Genomic DNA, 16,745 nt, shown 5'->3' on the forward strand with positions numbered 1-16,745 from the left:
ACTAGGGCCTCAGGAGTCTAGAACATCAGTAGTTCAGAACCTGTGACCTGAACCGTGGGAGGGTGGAACAAACCCAGAACCTCAACGATCTAGAACCTCATCAACCTAAAACAAACCTTGAACCCCAGGAGTCTAGAACCTCAGAGGTCCAGAACCTCAGAAGTCTAGAACTTTGTGGGGGGATCTAGAACCTCAGAGCTCCAAGAGCCCAGAAGCTCAGGAGGCTGGAACCTAAAGAGGCCAGAAACTCAGGAGCCTGGACCTAGAACCTCAGGAGTCTAGAACCTCAGGATGTTGGAACTCCAAGAGGCCAGAAACACAGGAGCCAAGAACCTAGGGCCTCAGGAGCTTAGAATGGATGGAATGAACTTAGAACATCAGTGATCTAGAAACTCATCGACCTAGAACAAACCTAGAACCTCGGGGACCTAGAACCTCAGGAGTCTAGAACCTCGGGGTCCCAAGAGCCCAGAAACTCAGGAGTCTGTAAACTAGGGCAGGAGTCTAGAACCCCAGGAGTCTAGAACCTCACTGACCCGAACCTCAGGAGGCTGGAACGAACCTAGAACCTCAGAGACCCAGAACCTCAGGAAGCTGGAACAAACCTTGAACCTCAGGGGACTTACAAACCCAGGAGTCTAGAACCTCAGGGACCAAGAACCTCAGAACCCCAATAGGCCAGAAATTCCGGAGGTGGGAACCTCAGGAACCTAGAACCTCAGGAACCAAGAGCTACAGCACACTAGAACCTAGGGTGATTTTGACAGTGTGGCTTTTCCTTAATGCCGGGCCTTGCAGTCAAACAGTCCCTGCATTAAGGGAGAACTGAATGTAACCATTTGAAGAAAAATTCCATAACCCTAAGATTCCACAGCTTTGTTCTCAACACAGTGGAGTCAGGATGATCTATGGCAGATACTGCTGCAGCTTATACATCAGAAAACTGTTAGGTAAATGTATGCATCCTCAGGCTTGACTCTCGAATGTTCCAGGAAAGTAGCATGGCCTAGTGGAAAAAAGCATTAGTCTGGGAGTCAGGCACCCTGGGTTCTAATCTTGGCTCTGCCACTTGCCTGCTGTATGATCTTGGGCAAGTTACTTCCCTGTGCCTCAGTTTTCTCATCTGTAAAATGGGGATTAAATACCTGCTCTCTCTCTCCCTTGGACTGTGAGCCTGCATGGGGCAGGGCTTGTGTCCAACTGGACTGGATTATCTTTTATCTTCCCCAGCACTTAGTTCGGTGATTGATGCATGGTAAGCACTTAGCAAATACCATAATGAGTATTAGAATTATTTCAGAGAGTTAACATGTCTCTCCAAGCCCATGCTGTAGTGACAGGACCCAGCAAACATGATCTTCAAGCTCCCTCCGGCCTTCTGGGAAGGAAGAGGGCTGAGGGGGTCTCAGGGACAGTGGGGCAGCAGTCAGAGGGAATGGCAACAGACTTCGGTCTGCAGTGGCAGGGACCCCAACCTCCAGGTCACTGAGTGCCTACTGTGTGCAGTGTCTTCCACTAAGCACTTGGAAGAGCACCAACCCTTCTAGAGGTTACACTCTCTCTTTACAGTACCTCTCCTTTCTCCTTCCCTCCCTCGGGGAGCATGGAAAGAGGGTGGGAGAGATAGTGGGAGGTGGCACCCAGGGTCTGAGGGATCTGAGAAGGGAGTGAGATGGCTCTGCAGCAAGGGGTTTTGGGAGGGTCAGGGTTCTCTTGCTTGAGCAGCAACGGAAGAGCTGAGGGGGAAAGAATGAGATTCTGGAAGAGAAACCCCCCATTTACCAAGACAGGCAAGAGAATGGCAAAGCAAGAGGCTGGGCTCAGGAGGGAAGAGTCTGTCCCCCAGGCAGGCTAGCTGGAGGTCCTCGTTCTGCCTGGGGGCTGGTGTGAGATAAAGATCTGCTCAAAAAACTCCCCTACGCTATGCAGATCCGGCCACTGAGTTCCAAAGGACAATCTTCTCCTTTCCCCTCTCCCCCAATTCCTGTGCCCTTGGCTTACCGATCCGAGCAGGCACTGGGATTCCCGGACAGCTCCACAGCAGCCGAAGAGTCCCACCGTCATCATCAGGGTCCCGGCTCCAACCAGCACGTACAGTCCTACAGGCAAAAGGCAAACTCAGAGAGCAGGGAAGGAAAACCTTCATGCCAACACAAGTACCAAGAGGAAAGTAAATGAGAATTCTCTGAAGCTTTCCCAGCCAGAGGCATCCTTGGAACTTGCTGTTTTTCTGAACCATATCATAATAATAATAATAATAATAATAATAATAATAATAATAATAATAATGGTACTTAAGTGCTTAGTGTGTGCCAAGCACGGTTCTAAGCGCTGGGGTAGATACAAGTTAATCAAGTTGGACACAGTTCCTGTCCCACATGGTGCTCACACTCTTAATCCCCATTTAAATATGAGGTAACTGAGGCCCAGAGAAGTTAAGTGACTGTCCAAGGTCTCACAGCAGATATGTGGAGGAGCCGAGAATAGAACCCAGGGTCTTCTGACTCCATGGCCTGTGCTCTATCCACTAAGCCACGCTGCTTCATGGGACATTGGGATCATTGTAATGATTTGAAGTCTAGGCCAGGAGAGGCTGGAAAAATTGCCAGTTTACAAGGTGGAAGTGAGAGAGAAGTAAAGGCTGAATGGCATAGAGTGTGGTTTAGGTGCAGTGGCTACCATAGCCCTAGAGAATCCTGGACACATAAGCATACCCAATGTTACATAAATTGTGCCAGGTATGCAGTCCAACAGTGTAACAAGATGGAGGTATAGGCACCCTTTTGCGGAAGCTGGCCCGGTCCATATGACACTAGACTTGTCCCTTCCAAACGCCGCTTCTCCAGAGCCATTGCAATCTCTTCCTAGGTTCCTCAGACCCTGGGCACCACCTCCAAACCATGGAACTCAATGGCAGGAGCCTAGACAGAGGAAGGCCATGCACTTAAAAATACCGGGCATAAAAGCATCTGCTGTTGAGCCTATACTGGGCAGAACAGTACAGAAACCCATTCTGACATAAAACAGGGTGAACGACCACTCTAGGGTTAACCCTAAAGAGGTGAAAAAAGTACAGTCAAAGAAAGATCAAAATGCCCAAATGAAAAATACATTTGGGGAAGTACAGAAATCAAAGCTGGCGACAAAATCAAGCTATCATCTTCCTTCTCTTGCTGACTTCTAGATTTGGGGTGACTGGAGCATTCTGAAGAATTTTAATTACATTTAGATTCCTACCCGATTCGGTGGCTGAACCTTGTCTGTCTCCCCCTTCTAGACTGTGAGCCCGCTGTTGGGTAGGGACCGTCTCTATATGTTGCCAATTTGTACTTCCCAAGCGCTTAGTACAGTGCTCTGCACACAGTAAGGGCTCAATAAATACGATTGAATGAATGAATGAATGATTTGTATGAGTCACATCTGAAAGCACTGCCCTGACCTAGGCCACCTATGTTTGCAGAACTCTGGTTGGCGTCTGGAATGCTAAACCATCTGGTACCTTTCCAGATACCCAAAAAATGTGGAATGAAGGTTAGGGTAGGGCTATACTGTTGATACTAATGAAGGCCAGGAAACCTCAGGATAAAAGGACAAAAGGCGCTATTGTGCTGAGCTGTGAAACTTTACTTATCAGCACTTCTGGCTTTGAAGAGAAAGGTGTCATAGAAACACAAATGTTATTAACACCATCCACTCTAGAGAATGGGCATGTGCCTCTCCCCTATTGCCAGAATAATCTCCTCATTGCCTTCAGCTCATGCTTTGACATTCTTCCCTCTTCCTTTTTTAGGAAAGACAAGGTTCCTGTGGAGAGAGGCTAGGCCTGAAGGGAAGGGGGTGTGGGCGCATGGTTTAAATTACAATCCCCTCATCCTGCACTGAGGATTTTCAGCACCCTGAGATGTTCCAGGAGGAGAGGGCTATCTCCCACAGAGGCAAAGTACACCCAGACTGCAGCTACCCATAGCCTTTTTAAGAGTTCAGGGCTGGGAAAGATTATCACCAGCTATTCTCAGAGCTCCCACAATACGCTGGGCTCAGTAAAGAGTGTCAAAGGACACAGTACGAGACTGCATACGCAAATGCTCCAGATCACAAAACCGCAAAAATGATCCTGATGTCCCATGAAGCAGTGTTGCTTAGTGGAAAGAGCAAATGTCTGGGAGTCAGAAGACCCTGGGTTCTAAACCCGGCTAAACCCAAGGTTTTGGTCTGCATTCTCCAGATATTTCAGGCCCTAAGAATCGGGATAATTTAAATTAAACTCTTTTTGGAGAAAAATAATCTGTACGATTTGTAAATAATTATCTAGTTAATTCAGTTAAAGCCTCTACTCCTTTTCACTGTAACATCGACTTGTTTCAACTACCGTTCTCCCTTTTCTGTTTTTCAGTTACAGGTACATTTTGGTTAAGATGTACACAAGTCCATTTAAGGTGATTCCCCAGTGAGATTAACTTTTTTATGCAATCTTATTCTCTAACAACATGCTTGATGAATTTGATACGTTTGTTACCTTAGCCCCTGTCACTTGCTCTGTCTGAGGCTCATTTTCCCTAAATCCAACTTTAATTTTGACAGTGGAAAAGCTTAAAATTTCATTGTTATTATAAAGCGCGTTTATTGTATAAATGCAAATTTAAGTAGCTCCCAGAAGCAGCAATGCTAGCAATTTTTAATACAATTCTCTAGCAAAAACTATTGACTGAATTCTTCCTAATCCATTCCCGCCTGTAACCATGGCATCAATTTCCTTTCTGCTTCAGATCTCTTTCTTTAAGGACCATCTTCAGTATTGCATCAAAATAATTTTGTTCTTCAGAAAGTAGGGCTTGTTAGTTTACTTCAAAGAGCACCTAAAAGCTTTGTTTACATAAAAATTTCATTTTAAAACAGCTCCCCTGTTTTTCTTCTCCCTCCTCATCCATTTCAGTAGCTCTCATAAAGTGACTAGACATCTTTCACTATGTAGGACAATCACAATTTTGGGAGGGTTTCGTTTGCTACCTGAAAAGCCGCAAGCAGGACCCCATTTTTGGTTGGAGTGGCAAGATGAGATCTGACTTCATGGGGGTGAGGGCATTACCAGGGAGATGGAGGAGTAGAAGTCGGGATGCCCAACCTTCCTCCTTAGCAGCCGCAGTAGTGATCAGAAGTGGGTTGTAATGGAACTCAGCAGAGGAAACAGAAGCAGGCTTGGTGAGAGGGGGATGGTGGTGGTGGCGGTGGTGTGTGTGTGTGTTCGTTCCTCTGCTTTATCTTCCTCTCTTTCTATGACCCCTCCTCTATACCTTCACTGTGTTCCCCTCGTCTGTCTTTTTCTTTCTTTCTTAAGAGATGCGGCGTGGTTTACTGGCAAGAGCATGGGCTTGGGAGTCAGAGAACGTGGGTTCAAGTCCCACCTCTGCTGTGTGACCTTGGGCAAGCCACTTAACTTCTCTGTGCCTCAGTTCCCTCATCTGTAAAATGGGGATTAAGACTGTAAGCCCCACGAGGGGCAACCTGATTACCTTATATCTACCCCAGTGCTTAGAACAGTGCTTGGCACACAGTGAGCGCTTAACAAATACCATGATTTTTTTTTTCTCTCTCTCTCCCTCTCTCCTTCTTCTCTCCCCCAACCCGTGCCCCCGTTTCCACCCCTCTTTTTCTCTCTTGCCTTTTTGGCCACTTACCTTAGAGGCCCCACCCCTACACACCTTATCTGTCCCCACCTTCCCCAAATATGGTCGCTTTTAATCTCTACTTCTTAGACATGCCCAAGCTAAAAAAAACATTTCTTCATAATTTTATTTATTTGTTATGGTATTTCTTAAGTGTTTACTATGTGCCAGTGGCTGAACTAAGTGCTGGGGTAGATACAAGATAATCAGGTTGGACAGAGTTCATGTCCCACGTGTGGCTCACAGTCTTAATCCTCATTTTGCAGGTGGGGCAACTGAGGCACAGAGAAATTAAGTGACTTGCTCAAGGTCACACAGCAAGTGTGGCAGAGCCGGGATTAAAACTCAGGTCCTTCTGATTCCCAGGCCCAGAATCTAACCACTAAGCCACACTGGTTCTCTGTCATTTTGTTTCTTCTAGACTGTTAGCTTATTATGGGCAGGGAATGTGCTTACCAACTTTGTTGTACTGTACTCTCCCAAGTGCCTAGTACAGTGCACTGTACACAGTAAGCACTCAATAAATACCACTGACTGACTGATAGATGAGATAACCGAGGCACAGAGAAGTGAAGTGACTTGCCTAAGGTCATACAGCAGAAGAGTGATAGAGCTGGGATTAGAACCCAGGTCCTCTGACTCCTAGGGCTGAACTCTTTCCACTAGACCACGTTGCTTCTCATTATTTAGAAAGGTTCCTTGGGAATCAGAAGTTTAATAGGTCTAAAGTCTGGGATCAAGTTAGGGGATAAAAAAATCAAGAAATTATTTTGTCTCTTTTGAAAAGAGAGGACCAAAGCACCTCTCCATCCCATGGCATCCATGCTACTTGTGTCCCATCTCTTTCTATGTGCTCCTTTACATGTACTATGTCTGTTCACATTCCTTACCTTCTTTTGGTCTTAAAAGGAGTGAAATTTTGGGTTTTAGGATTGCATTAGAGTCTTAAAAAGGTGGGATCACACTCCCCAAAATGATTCAGAAACAGATCACATAATGATAATGATGGTATTTATTAAGTGCTTAGCCTGTGCCAAGTACTGTTCTAAGCACTGGGGTAGATACAAGGTAATCAGGCTGTCCCAAGTGGGGCTCACAATCTTAATCCCCATTTTACAGAGGAGGTAATTGAGGCACAGAGCAGTTAACTGCCTTGCCCAAGGTCACACAGCAGACACAGGGCAGAACCTGGATTAGAACGTGCTTCTTCTGACTTCCAAACCGGGGCTCTTTCCACTAAGCCATGATGCCTAGGCCCAGTCAAAACCCAGCTTGGTTTTGGGATACATGACTGAAAGAGACAGCTGCTACACATGTGACCTAGCTGTGCCAGTCCCGGGCACCCTCCTCATGCAGAAATTCTGCTAATATCCTCTGCTGCAGACATGACTTCATATACTAAAGCATGTGCTGCCTTTATAGCTTCTCAAGGACTGAAGGGATCACAACCAGTTCTTCAGCACACAGATGGGAAGCCCATAGCCATGTAGAATTTCCTCAAAGGGCCATTTTAAAGATCAACTCATATAAACACACTTTGAGTGGCAATGAGTTCTTAATGGGCAGGACTGTACTGCTTTGGGATGGGATTTTTGCCTAGAATATTCATCCCACTGATTAGTAATGGGAGCCCTGCTGTACTCAGTGAGAACTCTTACTGATTTCTGGATTTTCCAATACAGTCCTGTTTTCCAACTCATACTTCCTTTAATACTGTAAATTGTATCTTGTTTTTTGACTAACTCTCTTCATTGCTACAAAAAATACATCTCCTGTCTTGCAAACTTATTTTTCAAAATAGAAGGAAGCATGCTTTCAATGACTTTTTCCTTTCAGTGGATGTTGTTGGCTTTTACCCATTAATGATAATAATAATAATAATAATGTCATTTATTAAGCACTTACTATGTGCAAAGCACTGTTCTAAGCACTGGGGAGGTTACAAGGTGATCAGGTTGTCCCACGGGGGGCTCACAGTCTTCATCCCCATTTTCCAGATGAGGTAACTGAGGCACAGAGAAGTTAAGTGACTTGTCCAAAGTCACACAGCTGACAAGTGGCAGAGCCGGGATTCGAACCCATGACTCTCTGACTCCAAAGCCCGGGCTCTTTCCACTGAGCCACGCCATTAGACCTGGCTTCTGACCGTGGCTCATTCCTGACCCACTGGGTGAGTTCTAGATTGCAGTAACTCTGGGTCTCAGTTTCCCAACTATAAACTTAGAATCGTTAACTGCTAAGAAAAGTCATTTTTTATTATTTATAAAAACAAATATGGATGAGTCACAGCCTGGGCACGATGACCGGAGCTTTTATGTGAAATGTATCGGCCCCTGTGCGCTGCGGGATTCTTACCAATTAGTTTCTCTGATCATTCTCTTGATCAGTTCTAGGCCCGTTTCTTAGCAAGTCTGTTTATCATTTGGCATTCTTTCCTCCTCCACATGGAAAAAAAAATGTTTTTAAGTGTCTCTCATAAAGCAACTTACGGAAAGGTTTCCGAGTTCCTCTGAGCCAAAACTTTTCTGCTACAATGAGGAATCTGCTTTCCTTGTTTAGGGGCTTGCCACTAAGAGGGGTTGGGGGAAGGGGTGGGAAGAGAGGAAGAGAGAGACAGACATGCTTTGGCACTTAAGGACAGTTTATAGCAGAACTGAACGCTGGGAATTCCTGGCGGCCATGGCCAGGAACAAAAAATGACATAAATATGACCACTTGGGCAGTCCCAGTGTTTATCCCTACCAACTTCCAGTAAAGGCCAGATGAACAACACGTTAGCTACAGAATGCCCCGTAAAGTTACAATAGCAAATCAACCTTGTCTATGCACTGTAGCTTGGTTTGGCAGAGACAAAAAGCCCCATTTGCTTTTGCAGTTAAAAGTGATCTCTGATGGACAGATCAAATCCCCTTGCTCAGAGGATCAGGAATGCTTGGGTCTTCTCAGGAACCTGGGCCTTGGCCAGGCTTGCTGGGAGTCTAGAAATCAGCTTAGTACATATTCACCAGGAAACAACCACTCCCCTTCTTAGGGAACGGATCTGTGGGACAAATTATGCTGCCCTGTTTTTTCCCAATCCTTTCTTCCCAGCAATGCCATGCCTGGGAGGAGGAGGAGAGGGGTGAGGGGATTGTGGCTCCTTCAGCCCTACAGCTAAGGAGAAGGCATGCTGTGTTGAGGGATTGGAATGAGCACACTCTGAATTGCCTACACCCAAGGAAACACTCATCTTGAGCTAACTACCCTGCCCTCTGCTTTGTGGAGGATGGAAAAGGAGAAATGTGAAGATACATAAAGATGGGGAAGGAGAGAGAAAACGAAAAAAACAAGTGATACCATGATCACAAATACTTTAAAAAAAAGTGAGAGGGAAAAAGGACAGGCCAAAATAGAGTGAGATCAACAACAAAAAGAAAAATAACACAAAGGGTATTGATGGTATTCTTTTATTTTTTTTAATAAAAAATCACCTAGGACTGACAATCGCTATGGACCTACCAACCTGAACACACATACATTTTGGAAATGCTGCTCATGAAATGGAACAGAATGAGCAAAGTCCATATACAGGCTATATAGAGCACTGTTCAGAAGAGATTTAACAGCTAATTAATACTCAAAAGCTTTTACTAGCTCTAACAGTCTCAGAGCTTTAGTTTCAACCTGCCAAAAAGCATTTTTTTAAAACGTTATTCAATGCTTTGCAATCTCTTCTTGGCCACTCTTTACACAGGCTTGAAAGTGAGTTTGGTGTTGCTGTTGACAGAAAGGCAATCAAGAGGCAGGATTATTCAGGGTCACCCAGTAAGACCGAATGAGAGCAGGAGTAGAAGCACTGGCTGCCAGGTTTGCATCCTGTTGTTTAGTCACTGTGCCCCTGGTGTGTCCTAGACATTTCCTTTCAAGTATTTAGTAAGTGAACACATGACTCCCATCTGAGAAGCAGCGTTGTCTAGTGGAAAGAGCAAGCAAGGGCTTGGGAATCAAAGGACCTGGGTTCTAATCCCAGCTCTGCCACATGTCTGCTGCGCAACCTTGAGCAAGTCACTTAACTTCTCTGTGCCTCAGTTCCCTCATCTGCCAAATGGAGATTAAGTCAGTGAGCCCCTCGTGGGGCAGGGACTGTGTCCAACCTGATTACTTTGTATCTACCCCAGTGCTTTAGTCCACTGCCTGGCACAGAGTACAAATTTAACAAATACCATTAAAAAAGGCAAAAAACAAACACAGCATTCTGACTTCAGAAGAACTATGCATTACTCAGGATGGGTTATATGTAACAAACAACAGGACATCACTTCTCATCCCTTGAAGCAAAAGGGATTTGAGCAATTTCACTTTAAGCATTTTCTTTGACTTCCTTTGCTCAAAGAGGGTGACGTCATTTCTTCCTGCCAATCCCGCCACAGGGTGGATCAAAAATCAGCTGGGCTGAGTGCAGAAAGCTTGAGTTCACTTACCCATATAGAAATATTCTGGGGATTTGTCTCCTGAAGATAAGTCCTTTACCACACCACCAAACCGAAGCCACAGGCCGAAGGCAATAACAGCAGATCCTGCCAACTGAAAGACAAACAATGACATTTTCGTATTTACTTTGTAAAGGTTTGGAAAGTATTTGAAAACTTGGAGAGTGCATGTAAGGTCAGCTCACATTTTGTGGAGAATTCAAGACGCAGCTTGGAAGGTTAAAGCATCTTTCTAGGTTAGAGTTGCCTGTTTACTTTCTCATTCAACATTCCTAGGCTTCTCAACCTGCAAAAGTTCTTAACTCAGCTATAGTAGCTTCGGCAGCAGTCATACAGGCTCATCACAGAATGAGAACTATTCCTGGATGGGGTTTCAGATCTGCAGGGTCCCAATGAGAGAGGCAAAACCCACGGTGCTGACAGAAAACCCTGTTTCCTACCATTATATATCAATTTAGACATTTCTGTATCGGAAGAAAACTAACCCATCAGCCTTCTCTCTGATCTCCCATCCTCGTGTCTCTCTCCACTTCAATCCATCCTTCATGCTGCTGCCCGGATTATCTTTGTCCAGAAACGCTCTGGGCATATTACTCCCCTCCTCAAAAATCTCCAGTGGCTACCAATCAATCTGCACATCAGGCAGAAACTCCTCACCCTGGGCTTCAAGGCTGTCCATCACCTCGCCCCCTCCTACCTCACCTCCCTTCTCTCCTTCTCCAGCCCACCCCGCATCCTCCGCTCCTCCGCCGCTAATCTCCTCACCGTACCTCGTTCTCGCCTGTCCCGCCATCGACCCCCGGCCCACGTCATCCCCCGGGCCTGGAATGCCCTCCCTCTGCCCTGGAATGCCCTCCCTCTGCCCATCTGCCAAGCTAGCTCTCTTCCTCCCTTCAAGGCCCTACTGAGAGCTCACCTCCTCCAGGAGGCCTTCCCAGACTGAGCCCCTTCCTTCCTCTCCCCCTCGTCCCCCTCTCCATCCCCCCCATCTTACCTCCTTCCCTTCCCCACAGCACCTGCGTATATGTATATATGTTTGTACATATTTATTACTCTATTTATTTATTTATCTTACTTGTACATATCTATTCTATTTATTTTATTTTGTTAGTATGTTTGGTTTTGCTCTCTGTCTCCCCCTTTTAGACTGTGAGCCCACTGTTGGGTAGGGACTGTCTCTATATGTTGCCAATTTGTACTTCCCAAGCGCTTAGTACAGTGCTCTGCACATAGTAAGCGCTCAATAAATACGATTGATGGTGATGATGATCCCACCCACTAAAAGTAGTTTATTTTAGGGATTTGCACTCTCTGCTTAGAAAGTTTCCTCCAAAGCCGGTTTTATTAACTCTTTAGTCCTCAACACCCACTCTATCTATAGTTTCCATGTCCAGGCATTGGCCAGTCCTGATTTTATATGCAGAGAGAGTCCAGTCAGATTACCGTTGCAGGCCTATGCTCCCGATGAAAGTCACAAAGTGACTTGAGAACGTGTCTACTGACTCTGCTACACTGTACTTTCCCAAGCACTTAGGACAGTACTCTGCACATAGTAAGCACTCAATAAATACGATTGATTGATTGACTAACTTCGATGAGAGGCGTTTTCAGTCTGCCTGCCGAGTGACCCAAAGCACAGTCTTAGCTGAGGGGCAGCTGGGGCAGAGTCAGCAGGATGGTATAGCAATCACTTCCTTTCCTCCACCAAATTCTGAGGGTTTTGGGGTGGCTGAATTTTAGAAACTAAAGCTGGAAAACATCCCTGCCAACATACAACTAGCCTCTCCAGGCTGGTCAGAGTGGCCGGCTAGGCCAGCCAAGACTGTTCCAAGCCTACAACCTCCGCTCTGCAAATGCCCTCTGTAGTTTGGCAGAAAAAGCAAACACAAGATGTCATCTCTTGGGACGCAGCGGTGGCCTAACAGAAAGTGCCAGTCTACTAGGCAGGAGACCCTAGCTATAGCTCTGCTATGGGCCTGCTGCGTGATAGTGGACAACAAATGCGGCATTTATTAAGCACTACTTTGTGCTAAACATACAGGGAAGGAGCGTGGCCTCGGGGTTAAAGCACGAGCCTGGAAATCAGAAGGTCTCCTAGTCCCGGGGCCACCACCTGTCTGTTGTGTGGCCTTGGGAAAGTCACTTCATTTCTCTGTGCCTGTTACCACATCTGTAAAATAGGGAATAAGGCTGTAAGGACTGGTTCCAAGCTGATTACCTTGAACCTACCCCAGTGCTCAGAACAGTGCCTGGCACATAGTAAGGACTTAACAAATACCATTAAAAAAACATAAAATAAACCCTGCCGTAGATACCAGGTAATGGGATCGAACACAATTCCTGCCCCACATAGGGCTTCCCAACCTGTCTTATCCCCATTTTACAGTGGAGGGAACTGAAACCCAGAAAGTTAAGTGACTTGTCCAAGGTCACACGGTAGGCTAGGGATGGAGCTGGGGCTCAGACCCGAATCGCCTGCCTCCCCATCCAAGGCCCTGCTACTACCAAAGTTACATTTCCTTTCTTGTCCCTGCCTCTTAGATTGCGAACCCCTTTTGTGACAAGGGCTGGGTCCGGTCTGATTATCTTGTAACTTCCCCAGTGCTCAACACAGAGTGATACCTTAATACACACTCTAACTATATTATCTCCTTGCACCATCCTTCATATGAAAGCTCTACTATCCTAAAAAATTGAAGGCAAAGAGCTTCACATCTGCCCCCAAAGTCAAACTACTGCAAGGAGGGATCAGTGGAGGAGAAATGTGGGATTGGAAGGGGCGTGGGGTGGGGAAGGAAGAATTCACAGCCTCTGCAAGTGAAGAGTCTCAGGCTTGTCAGGAGAAGTGAGAAAATCTGTCTGAAGCAGAAGCTCAGCAGTTGGACTTTCCAGTAGGTAATAACTAACATTTTCCAATACTAAGAGGTAAACATTAATTGGATAATGGAAGGGGTAGCTAAGTGAGGTGACCGGACTTGCTCTCAAGACCCTTTGGGGATCTATGGAGGATTTTTTTTTAAGGGATGTCGGTGGGATGCTGATTGTAATGGTGACAAGGATAACGATGATTCGCTTTCACACACCAGGAAGAAGGAGGTCATCAGAATCCAGATGGTCCCCCAAACCAGCTCTGCTTGTTACAGTCACTTCCGCAGCAAAGGGACTACTGGTGCCCCGAGGCGGGGAGCCCCTCTGGGCAAGGGTGCGAGGCTGCTCACATCAACCCTGCCAGACAAAGCCTCACAGCCAAAACCAACAGATTTAGCCTCTGCAGCTATTTTGGGGAAAAGCAAAGTTTCCAAATACAAAGCAGAACAACTGCTATTGAAACAGGCTTGAAGCCAAAACCTACAGACCCTGAACAGCAAGTCCCAGGGAGATCCCACCACGAGGCCACATTTTGGGAATCTACACACACACACACACACACACACACACACACACACACAAACACACACACACACACACACTGTAATTTATAGCTGTCTGGAATAATTCCACCCAGACGGAACACGTTTATTCAGCACTGGTGGAAACACATTTGATGCAGAATGGAAAATTAGAAGAGAGGTTGCAATTTAAAGCCACCGGGCAATGAGAGACCAGCTCCTTTCCTCTAAACCACACGGACTTCCCTCTGGGTAAAGGAAACTGTGACTGGAACAAATTTTATCATCGTTCAGAAGGCAAGGAGCCTGGCATAAACTGTTCATCGGTCTGAGTAAGGGTACATATGGTAAAGTCAGAACCGGGGCCTTTACCTTTCATGAAGGACAAAAGGGAATTCCTTGGAAGATGATATTGGTAAACAAGTCACCACTGATGACTTCGTTCTTGCCTGGTTCTTATGATTTCCAAACATTTATTTACTACAGACAACATATGAAGAGCAGAGAAGTAGGACAGCGTGGCCTAGTGGATACAGCATGACTCTGGGACCCATGAAAGACCTGGGTTCTAATCGCAGTTCCACCACTTGTCTGCTGTGTGACCTTGGGCAAGTCACTTAACTTCTCTATGCCTCAGTTACCTCATCTGTAAAATGGGGATTACGACTGTGAACCCTACAAAGGCTATGGTCCGCGCCCAACCTGATTACTTTGTATCTACCCAAGCGCTTAGAACAGTGCCCGGCACATAGTACATGCTTAACAAATGCCATTAAAAAACAAATAAACAAATGGAAAAAAAGAGCTAGCTCTCAGTGGGGCTCATCAAATCTATTATGACATAGATCGATAAAAATTCATTCTGATCACAATCTAGCCAAGAACAAAGGAACTGTGACAAACTAACAACCTGTCTGCTACTTCCAGCTCGCATCCCTGTTTAGCTCCTGCAGAAAAGCATGAACAGAAGTGCTGCTCTTTAGAGAATAATTTCTGTCTTCTCATCATGGCCAAGTAAAACCTATAGTTTGTTTACCTCAGTTGTGGCCCCTGGGGTCACGATTCAAAAATAATAATAATAATAACAATGATAATTATTATGGTATTTGTTAAGCACTTACTATGTGCCAAGCACTGTTCTAAGCACTAGGGTAGATACAAGGTAATCAGGTTGGGCATAGTCCAAGATCACAGTCTTAATCCCCATTTTACGATGAGGTAACTGAAGTATGGAGAAATTAAGCGACTCGCCCAAGGTCACACAGCAGACAAGTGGCAGAGGCAGGATTAAGAACCCATATCCTCTGACTCCTAGGCCCATTCTCTTGTCACTAAGTCATGAGTCAAACACAAAGGATCAATCAGTGGCATTTATTGAGCACTTACTAGGTGCACAGCACTGCCTACTTTGATGTCTAGTTGTCTCCCAAAGCCCCCTTGCAAGGGTCAACATTTGAAAATTGAATGGACAAAACTATGTGAAGGAGAAATGTGCTATCATCACTTAAAAACTGAGCAGGAAAACCGTGGGGCAAATGAAGATATCAAAGAAAAGCCTCGAGAGTGACTAATCATTGCATTTGAACTGATAGCTTTTTAGAAACTGTACCATGCAGTCTTACAGTTTTATCTGAACTGACCCCTTCCACCACCCGTCTACCAAATCACCTCACCCATTCTTCTTCTATATTATAATAGAGGGACTAAGGTTCTTTGTCTTCAGGTACCCTAGTTCACATGTTTCTATTAGAGAGTGAAGAGATTATCTCACAGAGATCTCGACAAATATTAACAATAGCTTCAGAAGAGTGAACATTTAGGCTGGGCAAAGATTCACTGAGAGGGGAGGATTAAAAAAAAAAGTCTACCAGTCCACCCTGATACCCCCAAATGACAGCAGGTAAGAGTCTCTTGCAGACCTCCTACCCCCAGCCTCTGAGGACCTCCCTATTGAGGAATCTCCCTCTATTCCCTCTGATTTCTCCACCAGACTTATATCCAGAAGATGACAGTCCCAGAACTGTCAGGGGAAAGGAACAGAAGAAACAAAAGCACTGGAGAGCACTGTGTATTTCCACAGGCCATTCTTAGGGAGCTGGTTCACTGGAAATTTCAGTAGCTAACCATATTCCAGGGGATTTGCAGACTATGAAATTATAAATTACAAGCACATGTCTTTTTAGAGATGATTTTTCATATTCAAAAAGTCAAAAAGCAGAGGGAAGAACTCCAGGCATGACTCTGAACGCCTAGAAAAGTGGACAATATTCATTCACTAAGCTTGATAAAGAAGGTTCCCAGAAGGAACTGAATCAACTCTTCTGAAACGATTTCTTTGTCAGCGTCACACGAGGACCTTAAAGCTTTCTTTTTTTAATTAACTAGGGGTTTCTCCCCTTCTCAGGGATTCCCCATAAAGTTGGCCCAGTGGCTAGAAGTGTAAATACAGTGATGTCGAGTTGGCCTGGAGAGGTTTATGAATCACCAGAAACATGAAACACCTCTTTTGATCTGCTAATAAGCAAGGTTTTGTTGGGCCAATTCATTTTATCTTCTTTACTTCAACTCAACAGCAAACCTCTAATTTATGTACAAATGAATGGATTGTAGAATCTTTCTGGGAAGTTTCCAGGGTGAATCTCTATAGTTTTGGCTGTGCAGAAGGCCTCCATCCTTGCTATAATATGAAAGCACAGTAAGGTATCTTTATTAAAACTTATTTGTGAATGTTGACAAGGATGATATAGAACAATCAGGCACATGGTAATCAAAGGAAATGTCTTTATGAGACACTGTCAGAGAACATCCACAGGTGAAAAGCATTGTGTACACTACATCCCAAAGGTACATGCTGTTGAAGCCCAACACTTCCTATTGAAAGTGGCCAGATAATATGTGAACAGTGAGCTCTACCCACCGAAAAAATGTGTGTAAAAATATTACACCATTTTCCCCAGCTTTGAAAAGAGAGCAACATGGAGTCTTTGTGAGGTGAATTTTATACTCCTACTCCTCCACAATTATTAGCATACGCAAAAGGATATTTTGCAGTTTCAGTTTCCAGAGTGCACCAGGATAATATCAAAAATAAGAACATAAGACATGTCATTACTGGGTCAGTCCAATGGTCTACCCACCCCAGCATACTTCATCAGTGGTAATAGCAGTGTGTAGTGACTTGTTCAGTAAGTCAAATGATAAGAACACCTTCACTGGATAAGTAA

The 16,745-nt window shown here is 45.1% G+C and overlaps 1 protein-coding gene across 1 annotated transcript in view; it reads right to left on the reverse strand.

Annotated features, from left to right (window-relative positions):
• Positions 1-16,745, reverse strand: part of TSPAN2 (tetraspanin 2) — a 48,583-nt gene that overhangs the window by 13,869 nt on the left and 17,969 nt on the right. The window contains exons 2-3 of the mRNA XM_038748715.1: positions 10,124-10,226; positions 2,002-2,099 (exon numbers count right to left, since the gene is read on the reverse strand). Of these exons, the coding sequence (XP_038604643.1) occupies positions 2,002-2,099; positions 10,124-10,226 (201 nt within the window). The remainder of the gene's footprint in view (positions 1-2,001; positions 2,100-10,123; positions 10,227-16,745) is intronic.

This window comes from Tachyglossus aculeatus, chromosome 7 (genome assembly GCF_015852505.1).
Source record: "Tachyglossus aculeatus isolate mTacAcu1 chromosome 7, mTacAcu1.pri, whole genome shotgun sequence".
NCBI classification, from domain to species: Eukaryota; Metazoa; Chordata; class Mammalia; order Monotremata; family Tachyglossidae; genus Tachyglossus; species Tachyglossus aculeatus.